This window comes from Lagenorhynchus albirostris, chromosome 7 (genome assembly GCF_949774975.1).
Source record: "Lagenorhynchus albirostris chromosome 7, mLagAlb1.1, whole genome shotgun sequence".
NCBI lineage: Eukaryota > Metazoa > Chordata > Mammalia > Artiodactyla > Delphinidae > Lagenorhynchus > Lagenorhynchus albirostris.
This window is the reverse complement of record NC_083101.1, coordinates 277,723-294,829: the sequence shown is the minus strand read 5'-3', so window position 1 is coordinate 294,829 and position 17,107 is coordinate 277,723. Positions and strand designations below refer to the sequence as shown.

The 17,107-nt window shown below is 57.2% G+C and overlaps 1 protein-coding gene and 1 pseudogene across 2 annotated transcripts in view; both read left to right on the top strand.

Moving 5' to 3' along the window:
* CACNA1B (calcium voltage-gated channel subunit alpha1 B) overlaps nucleotides 1-9,628 on the top strand; it is a 193,062-nt gene extending 183,434 nt beyond the window's left edge. The window contains exons 40-47 of one of the 2 annotated variants that reach the window (XM_060153244.1): nucleotides 2,373-2,480; nucleotides 2,975-3,087; nucleotides 3,865-3,992; nucleotides 6,420-6,555; nucleotides 6,704-6,820; nucleotides 8,011-8,218; nucleotides 8,459-8,700; nucleotides 9,092-9,628. In XM_060153244.1, the coding sequence (XP_060009227.1) occupies nucleotides 2,373-2,480; nucleotides 2,975-3,087; nucleotides 3,865-3,992; nucleotides 6,420-6,555; nucleotides 6,704-6,820; nucleotides 8,011-8,218; nucleotides 8,459-8,700; nucleotides 9,092-9,628 (1,589 nt within the window). Of the gene's footprint in view, nucleotides 1-2,372; nucleotides 2,481-2,974; nucleotides 3,088-3,864; nucleotides 3,993-6,419; nucleotides 6,556-6,703; nucleotides 6,821-8,010; nucleotides 8,219-8,458; nucleotides 8,705-9,091 lie in introns of both variants that reach the window. The other variant, XM_060153245.1, reaches the window with a different exon arrangement.
* Nucleotides 9,629-14,953: 5,325 nt separating this feature from the next.
* LOC132523105 (phosphoethanolamine/phosphocholine phosphatase-like) lies at nucleotides 14,954-16,588 on the top strand (annotated as a pseudogene).
* Nucleotides 16,589-17,107: the final 519 nt, after the last annotated feature.

Sequence of the window (17,107 nt, the reverse complement as noted above, 5' to 3'; positions counted from 1 at the left end):
AAACTGAACATGTTGATTAAAGTAGGGTTTATCCCAGGAATGAAAAATGCAAGGTGGGTTCAAGTTTAAAAATCAATCAATATAACTTAATATATCAAGGAGGAAAAACTATATGATTATCTCAATAGATGCAGAAAAAGCTTTGACAAAATTCAACATCCATTTATGATACATAAATTCTACATAAACTAGAAATTAAAGCAAACTTCCTCAATCTGATCAAGGATATCTATGATAAACCTACAGCTAATGACATGCTTAACAGAGAAGGCCTGGCTCCTTTCCCCCTAAGATCAGTAACAAGGCAAGGATGTCTCCTGTCACCATTTTTGTTCAATATCATACTTGAGGCTCTAGCCATTGTAACAAGTCAAGAAAAAGAAATAAGAGGTGTACCAATTGGAAAGAAAGAAATAAAATTGTCTCTATTCATGACTGACATGATTATCTATACAGAGAATCTTAAAGAATCAAATAAAAAGTTAATAAAACCAAAGCATCTACGAGCCTAGGAATACCAAGGATTGCTGGGAACCACCAGAAGCTAGGAAGAGACAAGAAGCTTCTTCATTAGAGCCTTTCAAGGGATCACAGCCTTGTCGATACCTTGATTTTGAGCTTCTGGCCTCCAGAACTGAGATGATATATTTCTGTTGTTTAAAGCTGTGAGAAGAAGTTACTAAAACTAATACCTGAGTATAGCAAGGTCAGTATATGAAAAGCAAATGTATTCCTATAGATTAGCAATTAACAACTGAAATTGAAAAAGTTCCATTAAAATTGCACCAAAAACATCAAATAACTGGCTAACTCTAAAAATATATATGCTAGAGTGTATGCTGCAAATTTCAGAATATTGACCAAAGGAATCTTCTTTAATAAATAAGTCAAGCACGGCATCGTGTCCATTGGGAGACTCAGTATTGACAGTTCTCATATGGATCGGTAGGCTCAGTGTTATGCCAGGCAAAACCCCAACAGGCTTTCTGGGTTGGAATTTATAAACTGATTCTAAAATATACGTAGAAAAGCACACAAACTTGAGGAACAAAAACAATTTTGCAAAAAGAATAAAGTGTTTCAGCCGTTTAAAGAATGACAACGGTAAGTACTGATGAGAACGCAGAAAACTCGAGTTCTCGTGTTCCTAGTGTGGATACAGTGGTGCCGCCGCTTTGGAAAACAGCTTCACCGTTCTTGATCGTGTGGCCCAGGCATCCCACTCCTAAGGGAGATGCCATGAAAGTATACACGCACACAAAAACCTATACGCTAAAGTTTGTGGCTTTATTCATAATCGCGCCAAACTGTAAACAACTCAACCATCAGCCAAGTGGTGACGGATAATCAAACTGTGGTGTGTCTGTGCGATGAGACGGTTCTCACTCAGCAACAGAGAAACAGGCTACCGATGTGCGTGGGTGGGGCTCAGATGCATCGTGCTGGGTGAAAAGTCAGACTCGACAGCATGTTGTGTGAAGCCATTTGTATGACATTCTGAGAAGATGAAACAGTTGAGACAGAAAACACATCGCTGATGCCAGGGCCCTGGGAGAGGGCGAAGGGGTGGGCCACAAAGGGTACGGAGGGAGCTGGGCAGGGGTGCCGAGCTCCTGCCTGGATTGTGATGGTGGATCCACGGTCATATGCGTTTACCAAAGTTCACAGAGTGGGAGACCTAACAGGGTGAATGTTTATGTACGTAAATCACACTTTAATAAACACGATGTTTACAAAAAGATGGATCAGAGTGCTTTATTCCTCTGCTTGGACCCTCTGCTGCTTCCTGTCTCAGCGGCCCCCACCTGCACGTCCTCTCCCTCTGCTCCAGCCTCGCCCTCCTGGCCCCCTTCAGGGTCCCGTGAGCCCTTTCCTGACCGTTCTGTCCAAACTGCAGCCCTCCTGATAGTTCCTGTCCCTCCCCTCTTGGTTTTTCCTGTATCCAACAGACTGGATTTTTAACTTACTGCTACTTTATCGTAGACTAAAATCATGTACCTCCACAAGGGCAGCTTCCTTTGGATTTGTTCCCTCACCTAGAACAACACCTGGTGTTCGGTGGGCGCTCAGTAACTTTTAGGGAGTGATTGATGAATGGCTGGAACACTGCGGTGTCCCTGCCCAATCCCATCGCCACCCACGCCTACACGCCCTCTCACCCTCGCCACTGGGCGGCTCAGCTCCCACACCTCTTTAGACAGGTTCTGGCGGGGAGCGCTTTGACCAGCCTCCAAGGCAGGGTTTCTCCCCCCTGCACCTTTCCTCCAGCATGGGGTCTCTCCCCGCCCACCCCAGCTCCGCCTGTTCCCCCGAGGGCGCTGCGGGATGGCCCCTAACGTCTCTCCCCCCTTCCCACCCTTACCCTGCCCCAGCTGGCACGAAGCAGCATCAGTGTGACGCAGAGCTGAGGAAGGAGATTTCCTCTGTGTGGGCCAATCTGCCCCAGAAGACCCTGGATTTACTGGTGCCACCCCATAAACGTAAGTAGGGTGCGAAACTCCCCCTGCCCACCCCTCTTCTGTCGCACCCAGAGGCAGAGCAGGGAGTCCTGGGTGAGGGCAATTGAGTCACCTTGGAGAGGAGGGCTCACGTCCTTGGTAGCCCAGAGCACTCGTCTCCAAGGTGGGCGCCAGGGGCTGTGGGAGGAGATGTCTGGGCCGTATTCCATTGGGCAGAGTCACCCACACTCCTAGTGTGGGGGATTCCCTTCAGAAAATGCAGAGAAAAGGTAGGGAGACGCCTACAGTTGGAGCTGGCGGAAGGATGAGGTGTCTGGGGTTAAGCTGAGCTGTGCTGTGTTGGGTGGAGCCCAGTGGGGCCTGGGGAAGAGTCAGTGCAGCTCCAGGTGGGCCAAGCCCCACGGTCCCGCCCGCGGGTCCAGGAGTCCTCGTGGTGGCTGCTGGCTCCTCACCCCAGCCCACCCCGCATGTCCCGCTTCTCTCGTATTCCCTCCCTTGCCTGCCGTGCTCTGCAGCCGATGAGATGACAGTGGGGAAAGTGTACGCAGCTCTGATGATATTCGACTTCTACAAACAGAACAAAACCACCAGAGACCAGATTCACCAAGCTCCCGGAGGCCTGTCCCAGGTACCAGGTTCCAGGAGTTCCAGGAAGTAACCCCGAGACTCTGCCACCTTCCACTGTTTGGCAGCAGAGGGGACCCAGCCCCTTCTTGAAGAAAGTGCAGCGGGAAAAAAAGGAAGATGAGAGGTTCTTGCGGCCGCCTCTCTGGCCCACAGAGTCAGAAACCCCATATATCCTGTGCTTCCGTTAGTGGGAGGTGCACACAGGCGGGGCCCAAAGAGGTTCAAACCTACTGCCCAGGGTCATGATGTGTCCCACTCATGCCTCTGGCTGGGATAGTTTGGAGGACTTCCTTCCAGAGGTCATCCTTCAAAGATGACGACTTCACCACACAGCCAAAACCTTTGGTGACTGTGTGTAGACTCTCATCGATAAAGTTGTCCTGTGTCCAGCACTCAGGACATTCACCCCCAGGGTGCGAAGTGTCTGGTGCCCACACCCCAGCCCTGAAATCTCCTCCGAATTCTGCTCAACCTGGGACTCTGGCAGCCTCTACCAGTCAATCCAAGTTGATGATGAGATGAAATCTTTTTGCCATTTGTAATCAGATCCAGTCCCCAAATTGTGTAGGAAGGGAAACTGAGGCTCCAAGAAATGAAATGACTGTCCTGAAGTCACGTGCAGGCCAGATTGGGAATGGGCTTCTGATGGGCGAAGGGCAGACCCAGGGATCCCCATCCTGCCCTGGGGGTTCCGGACAGGTGGCCGAGCACCTCGGTGCCTGGGGTCCATGGGGCGTCCCCGGCCTCAGAGACCCTCCTCCTGGCACCCCTTCTGCAGATGGGCCCCGTGTCCCTGTTCCACCCTCTGAAGGCCACGCTGGAGCAGACGCAGCCGGCCGTGCTCCGCGGAGCCCGGGTTTTCCTTCGGCAGAAGAGCTCGGCCTCCCTCAGCAATGGCGGGGCAGTGTGAGTACCACCGGGCAGAGCGTGGGGCCTTGGCGGGAGGAGGGCAGGGGTCCCCCCGGGGCTCCCGTGGGCAGTGCCCCAGGACAGGGAGCCCTTGGGTCTCACCTCCACCCAGCCACACCCACCTCCACCCAGATGCTTCGCGGTGGGTCCAGCTGGTCCAGTCTGCCGCCGGAGCCGGTTCTGTGGTGCGTCTGAGGCTAATTCCTGTAACAGTAGACAGGTGCTCTGACGGCACCGGGGTCACCTGATTTAGACAGTCTGCTATTCCAGCCCACGCCTCCCACTGCGGGAACCTCTTTCTCAGGTGAGGGCTCCCCTCTGCTTCCTCGCTGGCCTTCGGTGCCTGCAGACCATTAAGAAGGTATCTGTTTCCACCTCAGCTTCTCACCGCTTTTTGTTAATGGCCTGTTCATGTTCTCATCTTCCTTTAAGACACTTTCCCTCTCAGATCTCCATTTTGATATTGATGTCTGTTTTGCAGACAAGTTGGCAAGGTCTTTCCCTACCACGTAACTCTTGGTAACGACCCAAAAACCAAGTGGTCCAGAGTAGGCATCCCTGTGGCACTGTGAGGGGTGGTAGCTGGTGCCAGGCTGAGCCGCACTGGGGGCAGGACCCTCTCAGCCACCGCCCCCAGTCAGAGCGGGTGTCCCACATCTGCTAACATCCCGTTGACCAGAGCAGCTCATTGGTTGAGCCCAAAGCAGGAACGTGCGCTCTGTCTCACCGGCAGGGGCTGAGGGCGGGCCTCACGCCCACTTGCCGTTCTGGAGAACCACAAGGCCGGGCAGCAAGCATGGCCAGGGCTCCCGGTTTCTTCCTCTCCTGTGCCTGTTCCGGACACTCTTTTTGAAGCCTGATTTTGGGTCATGGACTGTGGGTCAGGTGGCTTTTGCTGAGTAACAAACTGCTGTACTTAGGAAGCCAGGCCTAAGTGCTCTGGGCCCGGGCCCGCTCCTGTGGGGCCAGCGGGCCCAGGACAGCATATTCTCACCTCCTGCGTCTGGGCTTATCGGTGTGGGGAGGCCGGAGAACAGCCCGAGGGGAAGGGTTAGGGTGCAGGCGTTCAGGCCTCTCCTTGTGCCCCATTGGCCACAGCAAGTCACCTCCCTAGCCCGAGCTCATGGGACAGGGGTTGACACTGCGGTGGCACAAGTCCAGAGGTGGAGAGGCCACGGGACACTGGGAGAACCTAAGCACAACTGGTAACGCTCCCGTGCGAAAACCGCACTCTTGAGTGCATGCAGGCCCTGAGGGCTGGCCTCCCGGCCCCTGGGAGCCCCCGTGTTCCCGCACTCTCCTTTCTCCATGCTGATTACGATCCCATTTGTGCATTTAAAGTTAAACAGTGGATTCTGAGTGTCCGTGTGTGTGTCGGAGGGGATGGGGTGGGGAGGTGTCTTTGTGGACTGATCTGAGCTGGGCTTTCGGTTCAGGAAAATGAACGTCGCTGATTTCCATGGTTATAATTTCTACACAAATCAGTTACCACCCCTTTTTGTTGCACGTGAGAGAGGGCCCAATCTACCAAGGCCAGGCAGTGGGGGCATTTACTGAGCCTTCTGATGGCTGGTGTAAGTGCCCACCCGGCCTCGGCATGGTGTGACCTCAGAGGTGACCAGACCCTGGGGCCAGCGTCCGTCCTCCTGGCCGTGGTTCCTCTCAAGGTCAGCCTTGCCTGAGGCTAGAGCAGCTCCAGACAGCACCGTGCAGGGGAGATGCTTGCAACTTGAGAAGATGAAGGATGTTCTCAGAAACCCCAGTGATGGTGCGTCTGGTCATCGGCGTGGCCAGCTTAGGCCATCCGGCTTCACCTCTGAGCTCAGAGTGTGACTGTTGCCCCTCAACCTGGGTGACGGAGAATGTATGTGATGCCTCACTGTACACAAGAACGAGCAGAAACCCAGGCAAATGCTGGGCTGTTGTGGTGCCACTTGGGAGACACGATAAGAAAGACAGACGCTGACAAGGAGAGGGCAGGCGGTTAGGTTGTGTGTGGTGGGGAAGGCCTCCAAAAGTGGTCTCACCAAAGGTGACACTTGTGCCTAGACCCAGGGCAGGAAGGCCTCCGTGGCTGGGGTCAGGGGAGTTGTGAGTAGCCGTGGGCCATCAGGGCTGACGGAGCAGCCGCACAGGCTGGATGCCTCACCTGTGTGCACGTTTGTGGCCTTGTCCCACCGCACATGTGAGCCCCTGTCTAGGCCAGATGTCCCCAGACTAGGGTCCCCTCTCTGCCCATCAACTCTGAGAGGGCACGACCATTGCTGTACCTCCACTGGAGAGTGGCCACACTCAAGGGGCCTCCTTCCTCTGGGCTCCTTCTAGCCCAGAACAGGGTCGGGGTGGAGGTTTCTGGCGGGTGGGAGGCAGGTTCTGTGGCCCATGGACCTCCAGGCCCACAGGACAATCCTCTCTCCTCCACAGACATACCCAAGAGGGTGGCATAAAGGAGTCGGTCTCCTGGGCCACTCAGAGGACCCAGGAGGTGCCCTGCGAGGTGACGACGCCCCTGGAGCGTGGCCACTCCGCGGAGATCCCGGTAGTGCAGACAGGAAAACCGGTGAGGGCTCCCAGGGCTGGGGGCCGAGTTGGGGGTGGGGTGAGAGTGGGAGGGTGAGGGCGAGAGCAGGATGGGGGGAGGCTGGCATGGGAGAGAAGGTGAGAGTGGGATGGGGGTGGGTGTGACTGGGGGGCTTCTGTCCCCCCAGGCTGTGGATGTCCAGATGCAGAGCATGCCCCTGAGAGGCCCTGACGGGGAGCCCCAACCCGGGCTGGAGAGCCAGGGCCGAGCGGCCTCCATGCCCCGCCTGGCAGCAGAGACTCAGGTGGGTGGCCTGGGAGGGTTGGGGTCATGGGAGGGGGTTGGGGGTGAGGAGACTTGGCGTGGAGGAGCTTGTGTCCCACATGCGGGCTTTGCTGGGGTGGAGCCTCCCCGAATGCACTGTAGCCTGGACACCACCGGCCCTGTTTGGAACCCTCAGAACACGATGCTGGCCTCGAGAGGTGTGGCCAGGCCAGCAAGAGTCCCCACTGCCCCGTGTCACTGACCCAGCCCTTCCCTGTCTCTGGGACACGCCTCTCCCACTCCAGCTCTTCACTCCCCCAGAAATCACACACAGGGCCTCCTCAAGCCACCCTTTTCCCTCATGTCCTCTCGGAGCCCTGGGGGTGACCCTGCTCCCTCTCTGGACACTGGACGTTCTTTCTCTGGGACTCGCTTGACCACCTGGCAGGGAGCCCCTGGCCAGGGGCTGCAGCACTGTCTCCCGGCTCAGCCCCCGGGTTGAGCATTCCTCTTCCAAGCCCTCACTCCCCCGTCTCTGCCCACTGCGCCTGGTGCCCTCCTGGCCTGGCCACGTCCCTGCGGTGCCAAGCTGGCGCGTCTCCCCCCTCCTTGCCGCTGGAGCCCGAGCAGTGGCTCTGGGTGAGCCCGTCTCCGTGGGGTGCGCTCCCGGCCCGGGGGGGCGGCCTCGCGGTGCTGGGCGGACCGAAGGGCTGGCACGGCGGCCTCACCGCGGCCGCCCGGGATCCTTCCAGCCGGGCCAGTAGGCTCCCTCCTCCTTGCGCCTCCCTGTCCTGTAGGGACGCTGAGGCCAAGAGGCCTCCTGGGCCCCGCCCGGCCTGGGAGAGACAGGCCCACAAACAGCATTTTGTGCAAAGAGCGCTTCTGAAGAAGCGGTGGGTCTCGGGTGGGCAAGACCAGTCCAGGGAGAGGGCGGGGCTTGGTGGTCCCTGACCCCCAGCCCCGCAGTGGGCCTCCCCAGGGACCCTGCCAGACCGCAGGCCAGGCCCTCCGTGGCGCCATGCTCCCCCCTCCCCCCCCAGCACTCTGGGGCACAGCCTCCCTTGTCTGGGGAGACGCCCCAACTTCAGGGATAGAGTCCCAGGCCCATTCCTCCCGATGGGACGTGTCCTGTGGTCTGCCCAGCCCCGGGTCATGGCGGCTTCCCCGCCGCCCTGGGCCTCCCTGGACCCCACTCTCAGGCCGTGCGCCCACCCGTGTCCCCGCCCGCAGCCGGCCCCAGACGCCAGCCCCATGAAGCGCTCCATCTCCACTCTGGCGCCCCAGCGCCCCCCCGTGGCTCGTCTCTGCAACGCCGCCCTGGACCGCGCTCCGGCCAGCCAGGCCGCCCCCCACCATCACCACCGCTGCCATCGCCGCCGGGAGAGGAAGCCGAGGTCCCTGGAGAAGGGGCCCAGCCCGTCCGCAGACACCGATGGCGGTGCGTGCGAGGGGTCTCTCGAGGGGCGGTGGCTTGAGTTGGGGGTTCAAGAGCACATGGGAACCGTCTTCCTTTCTGCACCTCACAACCCCACAGCCAGCCCTGAGCCTGAGACCAGGCAGAAGCCCCCCCACCCCTGCTCTGCCCTGGGACCCTCTGCTGGCCCTGGGGGGCCAGGCCGGGGTGGGGTCTGTCTCGCCGCCGGCTTGGCTGTGCTGACTTCTCCTCTCCCCCCGCCAGCACCCAACAGCGCCGCGGGGCCAGGGCCGCCCCCGGGGGACGGGCCAGCAGGCTGCCGGCGGGAGCGCAGGCAGGAGCGGGGCCGGTCCCAGGAGCGAAGGCAGCCCTCCGCCTCCTCCGAGAAGCAGCGCTTCTACTCCTGCGACCGCTTTGGGGCTCGTGAGCCGCCACAGCCCCAGCCCTCCCTCAGCAGTCACCCCGCGTCGCCAACCGCTGGGCAGGAGCCAGGACCCCCGAGACAGGTACGTGGGCCTCAGAACCCCACCTCGCCCGCGCTCCCTGGGGTCCGGGAGGGAGCCCCTTCCCGTCCTGGTTCCTAGGCCCAAGCCTGCGCTCCTTGCTTCCCAGGCCCGTCCATCCTGCCGGGCGGAGCCCTGGCCCTCCCGCTGTCCAGTCCCTTCTTTGCTTTCCTGCTGACTGAGCTGGGCTGGGCTGTGGTCTCCTGGTCCCTGGCCCTGTGCCTATCCCTTGCTGTCACCACCATCCCCAGACTGCCATCCGGCTCTCTTGGGGCCGCCCCGGGTCCATCCCAGCTGCCCGACCCCGCCCCCCCCCCCCCATGGCTCTCCGCTGCGCTGTGCTCTGTTCGCCCTGTCCTTTGACTGGGGGTTGCTGTGTTCCCGTTTCCTGCAGGGCAGTGCTTCAGCGAACGGGAGCCCCCTGCTGCCAACATCTGGTGCTAGCACCCCTGGCCGCGGCGGGCGGAGGCAGCTGCCCCAGACCCCGCTGACCCCCCGTCCCAGCATCGCCTATAAGACGGCCAACTCCTCGCCCGTCCACTTTGCTGGGGCTCAGACCAGCCTCCCTGCCTTCTCCCCCGGCCGGCTTAGCCGTGGCCTTTCAGAACACAACGCCCTGCTCCAGAGAGACCCCCTCAGCCAGCCCCTGGCCGCCAGCTCTCGGATCGGCTCCGACCCGTACCTGGGGCGGCGTCTGGACAGCGAGGCTGCTGCCCGCACCCAACCTGAGGACACGCTCACCTTCGAGGAGGCCGTGGCCACCAACTCGGGCCGCTCGTCCCGGACTTCCTACGTGTCCTCCCTGACCTCCCAGTCGCACCCCCTCCGCCGGGTGCCCAACGGCTACCACTGCACTCTGGGGCTCAGCTCTGGCGGGGGCGGCCGGGGGCGGCGCAGCCACCACCACCCCGACCAAGACCGCTGGTGCTAGCCGCACCGCGACCGGCGGGCGCGTCCCACGTGATGAGTTTTATCATCCGCGCTGGGCTCCGGGGGCGCTCGGGCGCTGAGGCGGGGGCCGCAGCCCCGGGAGGACCGCCTCGCCCCTGCGTCTCCTCCCTCGCGCTGGGTGGAGCGGTTTGTAGAGGGATGTGGCTCCCCCTCTGCCCCTCCCGCGCTGCCTCCCTGGGTCTCACAGCTCAGAGCCTACACAGGACGCGGCTGTGTGTGCTGAGCGGCACTGGGTGGAGGACCCAGCATCCGAGGTGTGTGCTGGGAACGTTTTGCAGGAGGTCTGAATCTTGTGCGGATCATCCTTCATGCAAACGTGTGGTGCAGAGGGGCGGGCGAGACCTCAGGACAGAGTCGGTGGTAAACCGAGCAGGTCTCGTCAGCCCCCGCACACCAACAGTCCGGTGGCGCCCTTCGTACCTAAAATGGCAAATAGGCACTAGAAACACACGCCGATGCTCTGTCCTCTCCCAGACACAGTCAGCCCTGACAGGGACCAAATCTGGACAACGTTCTTGCTGTTGGTTTTGATTTTTAGTCACGACACCCTTCACTCGTTTGTTGACTCTATATACTTGATCAGAAAATAAAAATAAAAAACCAGAATAATGGGGAAGGGAATGTTAACATGACTGTAAAACATGAAACCTATAGGAGGACCTCAGCCTCTCAGGATGTGTGTTCTCGGCTTGCTGGAGGACATGCTCTGTGTCCAGTCCAGGCGGCCGACCAGACCACCCCGGCTCCCGCGGCTCTCGACCAAGTGCCTGACCTCCTAGCCCCTCGCGCAGGCTCCCGGGGGCGGGACGGGAGGCCTGTGTGGACTGCGAGTGGGCTTTGTGGAAACTGTTGCAAACAGCAACTGAGTAGAAAGCGGATGTAATGGAGAACGTGCAGAAAACATCCAGTAGGTCCGTCGTAGTTGGAATGAAGCGGCCGTTTGCCCTTTTTCCTCGAACCAGTAGAGGCTGCAGGGCATGTGTAGCATGGCCCGCGCGGGCCGGTCAGTCTTTCTACACCCGATTCTCAGGGACGGGGTGCCTGACAGGCAGGGCGCAATCTCTGTAGTTGTGCAAATTTCTTTTCACAGAAGACTCATCGGGGAGAGGCTGGTGGGAAGCGGGGGAGATTGGATGGGGTGGGGGCAGGAGGAGTGCCCGCGTCTGAGCAGATGAGGGCCCCTGGGAACCAAACGGAAATGAGGCCGGAGCTCGGAGGAGGGAGCAGCTGCTGCAGCTGCTGAGCTGGGCGTCTGAGCCCACACTCTTTCTGGCACAAGAGGTGGGAAAGCAGGCAGCCAAACGAAGCCCCGCTTCAGGGCCACATTCAAAGAAGGCCACTGTTAGGACGTGGTGCATAAAGCACTGGAGAGCCTCTGTTTTGTGAACAAAAGGATCATTTAGATGAGTAGATTCGGGTGTGTCCTCCGCAGTTTGCAATGTGAGATGATCTCTTTGCTGGAGCATTTGAGTGTTCCCACTGGCTTTTACCCCATGATTCTCCTAAAGAGACTTGGAGTGTGATGTGTGTGTGTGCGTGTCTGTGTGTCCCCGTGAGTGGATGCCGTTAACCCATAGGGCTATGCAACAAAAGACACACGTTTAATATTAGAAATAAAACACACAAGACCGCCACCTGTTCTAGGGTTTGAGCATGATTGTGACCAAACCATTTTATAGAATTTCCTTACTTGAAGGCACAACACTCTGAAACTTTAAAATAACGGAGTATTTTACTCAAGTAGGATATAATTAAAATCGGAATCTCGGGCTGTGCATGTCATCCCTGGCTCCTGCTGCAGAGCAGAAGCTTGTGTATTTTGGTAGATGTTTTGTCTCTGGTCCCCCTGCCCACATTATTTTGAGTGTATTCATTCTGTGCAGAACCACAGCTGCTTCCCCAGGCCATGTTGGGCAGAGAATCCACTTTTCCGGACCCACCCAGCCATGCTGGCTTGTCTGGATTCTTCTAGACACTGGAATTGGTGAAAATTACAGAGAGCGGGGGATATACTGTCTTGTTTTCCCGACTCTGCGTTTTGTTTCTGTACTGTCTCTTCTCAGCTGTCACGTTTCCCCCCAAATCTCATAGTGAGTTGCCAAATTTGAAGAGCATCAACCAGTTGTCTGCATCTGGAACCAGTCAAGCAGTGGCTGTAGTTTGAATAAGTTCTGTGTGCATGTAAAATATATACATATATACATATATTCAAGTATGTGCATGACATGTATATCTTCGTACTTTTTGATAAAATGTATTCATTTGTTAATTTTTAATTATATTTGATATAAATCAAGGGTTTGTTGCAAAACTTTATATTTAAGAACAGTGTTTAAAAAAAACAAAAACAAAAAGAGAAGTCCCAACCATGCAACACAACTGGGACTTGCTTTAAAAAAAATTCTGTGATTGACTAGTTTGCTGCCTGAGTAATATTTATCAGCCAAACTTTGGATTCTGCTATTGTTTCTACAATGACATTTTGTATGAAGCAAAGTCCTTGGATTAAAATAAAACTTAGCAAAAAACAAAACACCACCATGCTGCTGGGTGATATATGCAAGGGGTGCGGAGCCAGGCGGATGAGCCATCTCCGTGGGTACAGGGCTCGGGGGCGGAGGGCACAGGGCTCAGAAGAAGGTGAGAACCTCTTCAACTTGCTCTGGGGCTGATAGGATGCAAGGGTGGATTAGGCCCAGCGTCATGGTGAGGATCAGGGTAGGCTTGTGGCTGGAGGAGCCAGGATAAGGACTCATGGGGGATGTGGTTGTTTTAGGGTTAGGAATACAGTTTGGGAGTTGAGCAGGCATTGGCTGAGGTTTGGGGTGGCTGTGTTGGGTGGGTTAACGGTTAGAGGTTAGAGTTAGGTTTGGGGTTGAGGTTGGGATGTAAGTTAGAGTTGGGGTTAGGAATTAGAGGTTAGGGTTAGGTTACAGGCAAAGGGTTTGTCTATATAACCACTAACAGTGTAGGGTTATGTGGGTATAAGAACTAAGGTTTTGTTCAGTTTACTGTATATTAGAGTTCATTTAGAAAAGGCGTAATTGAACAGGCTTAGGTTTCAGACAAAAATGAAAATTATGGTTCTGATTACACAGGGAAAAGGGATTGGAGTAGGGTTCAAATTTTCAATCTGTTCTAATAGGGACCTATATTCGGATTAGGGTTAAGGGTGGTGTAGGATCATGGTCAGGCTCAGAGGTTAGGGTTAGGAGTAGAGTAAGGTTCAGAGTTAGAGGGTCAGGAGTAAGGATAGAAATTCAGGCTCAGGGCTCAGGGTTAGAATGTAGGGTCAGGGTCAGGGTTAGAGGCTCAGGGGCAGAATTAGAGGGTACATTAAGAGGATGAAGGGCTTCCCTGGTGGCGCAGTGGATAGGACTCCGTGCTTCCAGTGCAGGGGGCCTGGGTCAAATCCCTGGTCAGGGCCCTAGATCCCACATTCATGCCACAACTAAGAGTGTGCATGCCACAACTAGGGAGACCGCATGCCACAACTAAGGAGTTGGCAAGCTGTAACTAAGGAGCCCACGAGCCACGACTAAGGAGCCTGCCTGCTGCAACTAAAGACCAGGTGCAACAAAAAAACAACAAAAAAAGAGGATGAGGTTTGGAGGGATTAGAGTTAAAGGATGCAGGCTAGAGGGTCAGGGTTAGAGGGTTAGGTTAGATTGTCTGAGTCAGGGTCAGGGTAAGGGTTAGGAGTTTACAGGGCAAGGTCGAGTATATAGGGGCTAGGGGTTAGGAGTATTAGGGTTTAGGTTTAGAGATTAGGAGGTTAGGGTTAGGGAGTTAACAGTAGAGATTTGGGCATTAGGGTTAGTGGGTTAGTGTTAAGCATAACTGGCCCACGACCCCCCTAACCCCACACCTCTGAGTCCTCTAGGATGGACAGGACTTGCCCTGGGTCACTCATGAGTGTGGGGTTCACCTGGACCGCTGGTTATCTACCCCCCGTCCTGGAACCTGATAGCAGAAGAATGAAATGTCTGCTCCGGTCACTGACTGTTTCAAATCCAACTCAACCTCAGTCAACAGTTGTTAGGGCCTCAGAAGTCCACAGGGTTTCCTCCTACCATCTGAACTGGAAAGAGTAGTGCTGGCCCCACTTGGCCTGGGCAGCCCCGGTCCAGCACAGGCCTGGCTGAGGTCACTCCATGGTCATGTTATGAATTTATACAGAACTTGGTGCAGCGACCTACCAGCCCCCAGATGCTGCCTCCTGAGGGCTGGCGGGGCCCTCCTGGGACTGCAGGCATCCTTTGTCCCATCTGAGTGGGCATCAACAGACATCAAGTCTCAGGACAGCCCTTGACCTCTGACCACACAGGCAGGCATCTGTGGTCCTCCAGCTCAGGCCAGTCTGGTCCCCGTCAAGCCTCTGTGGCCAATTACTGAGCTGACCATGCTGCTGGGCAATTGAATCTGCCGCTTTCCCCAAGCCAGCATCTGTTCTCATGCCAAAGTCCAGAACCTCAGCTTTCCTCTGGGCACTTCTTACCTGTTTCCAGTCCAAACAGTTCCAGAGGGCTGATGCTACGTTCCACCCACCTTGAAGATGGGCGTATGATCCACATCTAGCCAATCCCATGGTACACCTTATGGGTGCTCTGATGGTTCAAGGACGATGCTATGACCCAAAACCAGGCCAATGACGTTTATTTTATTTTATTTTTTGGCCATGCTGTGCACACGGGATTTTAGTTCCCCGACCAAGGATCGAACCTGTGCCCCCTACATTGGGAGCGCAGAGTCTTAACCACTGGACCACCAGGGAAGTCCCATCCCCTCATTTTCAAAACTGCTATGGATTTAAAGCACACAAGATGATTGTGATATGAGTGGCCTTTTCAGTATGACTTCTTTGACTTAGAATGTTTTCAATGTTTATCCATGTTGTAACATGTATTATCAGTGCTTCATTCATTTTTTTTATTGTGGTTAAAAATACATAACATGGGGATGGGGGGCAAGTGGAGGGAATGGCCCACATGCACATCATTCACGGACCCTCTGGACTGGAGGGACTCGTGAGAGCCGGAGCCCAGAAATCCGGGGATGGATAAGACACAGCGTCCCCTCCAATTCCCGTAAGCTCCCCTTGCTCCATCCTGCGCCCAAATACCTCAGCTAGGCGCTCTCCCCACTCTTTACACTCCAAACTCAGCCAGGACAGACCTCTGCAGCCGCCGCTCCCCACCCTGAAGGTGAAGCTCAGAGGTCCTGTCCCCCTTTCCTCGGAGGGACTCTTTTTGGTGACCACAAAAGGATTCGATCGCTCAGGACAAAGCTGGTAGAGGACAGCGGGATGGCTGCGCCGGGCGTGCCGCGCTTCCTCCTGACCTTCGACTTTGACGAGACTATCGTGGACGAAAACAGCGACGAGTCTGTCGTGCGCGGGCCGCGGCGGGCCAGCGGCTGCCTGAGAGCCTGCGTGCCACCTAGCGCGAGGGCTTCTACAACGAGTACATGCAGCGCGTCTTCCAGTACCTGGGCGAGTAGGGCGTGCGGCCGCGGGACCTGCGCGCCATCTACGAGGCCATCCCCGTCGCCCGGCATGGGCGAGCTGCTGCAGTTTGTGGCCAAGCAGGGCGCCTGCTTTGAGGTTATTCTCATCTCAGACGCCAACACCTTTGGCGTGGAGAGTGCGCTGCGCGCCGCCGGCCACCACGGCCTGTTCCGGCGCATCTTCAGCAACCCGTCGGGACGCGACCCTTGGGGGCTGCTGGCGCTGCGGCCCTTCCACGCGCACAGCTGCGCTCGCTACCCCGCCAACATGTGCAAGCACAAGGTGCTCAGCGACTACCTGCGCGAGCGGGCCCACGACGGCGTGCACTTCGAGCGCCTTTTCTACGTGAGCGGCGGCGCCAACGACTTCTGCCCCATGGGGCTGCTGGCAGGCGGCGACGTGGCCTTCCTGCGCCACCGCTACGCATGCACCGCCTTACGCAGGAGGCGCAGAAGGCCGAGTCCAGCTCCTTCCGCGCCAGGGTGGTGCCCTGGGAAACCTCCACCGAAGTGTGCCTACACCTGCAACAGGTGCTGAGGACGTGGCCTGCAGAGGGCACCCGGGCGGGGGGGGGGGGCCGGTGGGGGTCGGGAAAGAGAAAGCTAGTTTTATTACTCCCTCTCCCTTTCGTTTTGGTATATCCCTCCGGGATTTCCTGGAATCCCAGGGTGGTCCATTTGGGGACTGGAGGAGGGAGCTGGGAGCTGTCCCCATCTGTGCAGTTAACCCAGCTCGGCTGCCTCCCCCAGTTCCACTGCAAGCGAATTCCGGAGTCTGGCCGCACCAGGGTGGCGCGCATATCTGAGCAGGCAGCAGTGTTTCCAAAAACCTTGTCCTCCCAGCTGGGAGGACGGGGTTCCCTGTCAGGGTAGAGAAGGAACATGTCCCGCCGCGTCACGGTTAACTGTTGCCTTGGGATGCATGGTCTCCCTCCTCCAGTCTTCTGTCCAGGGGACCCAGGCCCCGAAATGCCCCCCCGCGACCTCCCCCGCACCGGACTCCCTGCGGAGAGAGGTGGCGCTCCCTGCCGACGGTCCCAGGCCTAGATCTTGCTTTACCTACTGTGACCCTACACTACACTCCTTGCCTCCCTCCCCGCCCCCACTCTGTCGGCATCCCCACAGGAAAAAAAGCTAGAGGGAACGGTCACCTCTTGTTGGTGGAAAGAGGTAGCACACTGTCCCGGGGCTCGGGTCTGGCCAGCCAGGGACCTCACAGAGCCCGAAGGTGTCTCCTCGCACCCCAGCCTCGTCTATGCAGCAAGAAACCAGGGACTTAACCAAAGTCGCACCACTGACGGGGCCCTCTGAGTCCCCCTCCTCCCGTATGGAACAGAAAGCCATGATGCTTTAAAGCAGAGCCAGTGGAAACCCAAGGCCCACCTCCGTCTTTTGGTGTTTCAGAGCTGTAAAGGAGGTGAAGGGGCAGAGGTGAGCGAGATCTCTCACGCTGCAGTCTGAGGGATGAGGGCGAGGTGATCTCTGCTCTCAGAGAGCCCCACTTAAGTGAGGGAGCTGGTCCCCACTCTTGGAGGAGTGCCCAGCTTGGGGAACCAAGCCTGAATACACAACAAAGCAGGCAGCAGGCAGAAGAGCAGGGTGCAGCCCACCTCCGCAGAGGGGCACAGGGGTCTAGTGTGGAGGGCTCCGTGAGCACCGAGGAGATGGGAGAGCAGAGGGGCACAGGGGTCTAGTGTGGAGGCTCCGTGAGCACCGAGGAGATGGGAGAGCGGAGGGGCACAGGGGTCTAGTGTGGAGCCTCCGTGAGCACCGAGGACATGGGAGAGCGGAGGGGCACAGGGGTCTAGTGTGGAGGTTGCCGTGAGCACCGAGGAGATGGGAGAGCGGAGGGGCACAGGGGTCTAGTGTGGAGCCTCCGTGAGCACCGAGGACATGGGAGAGCGGAGGGGCACAGGGGTCTAGTGTGGAGGCTCCGTGAGCACCGAGGAGATGG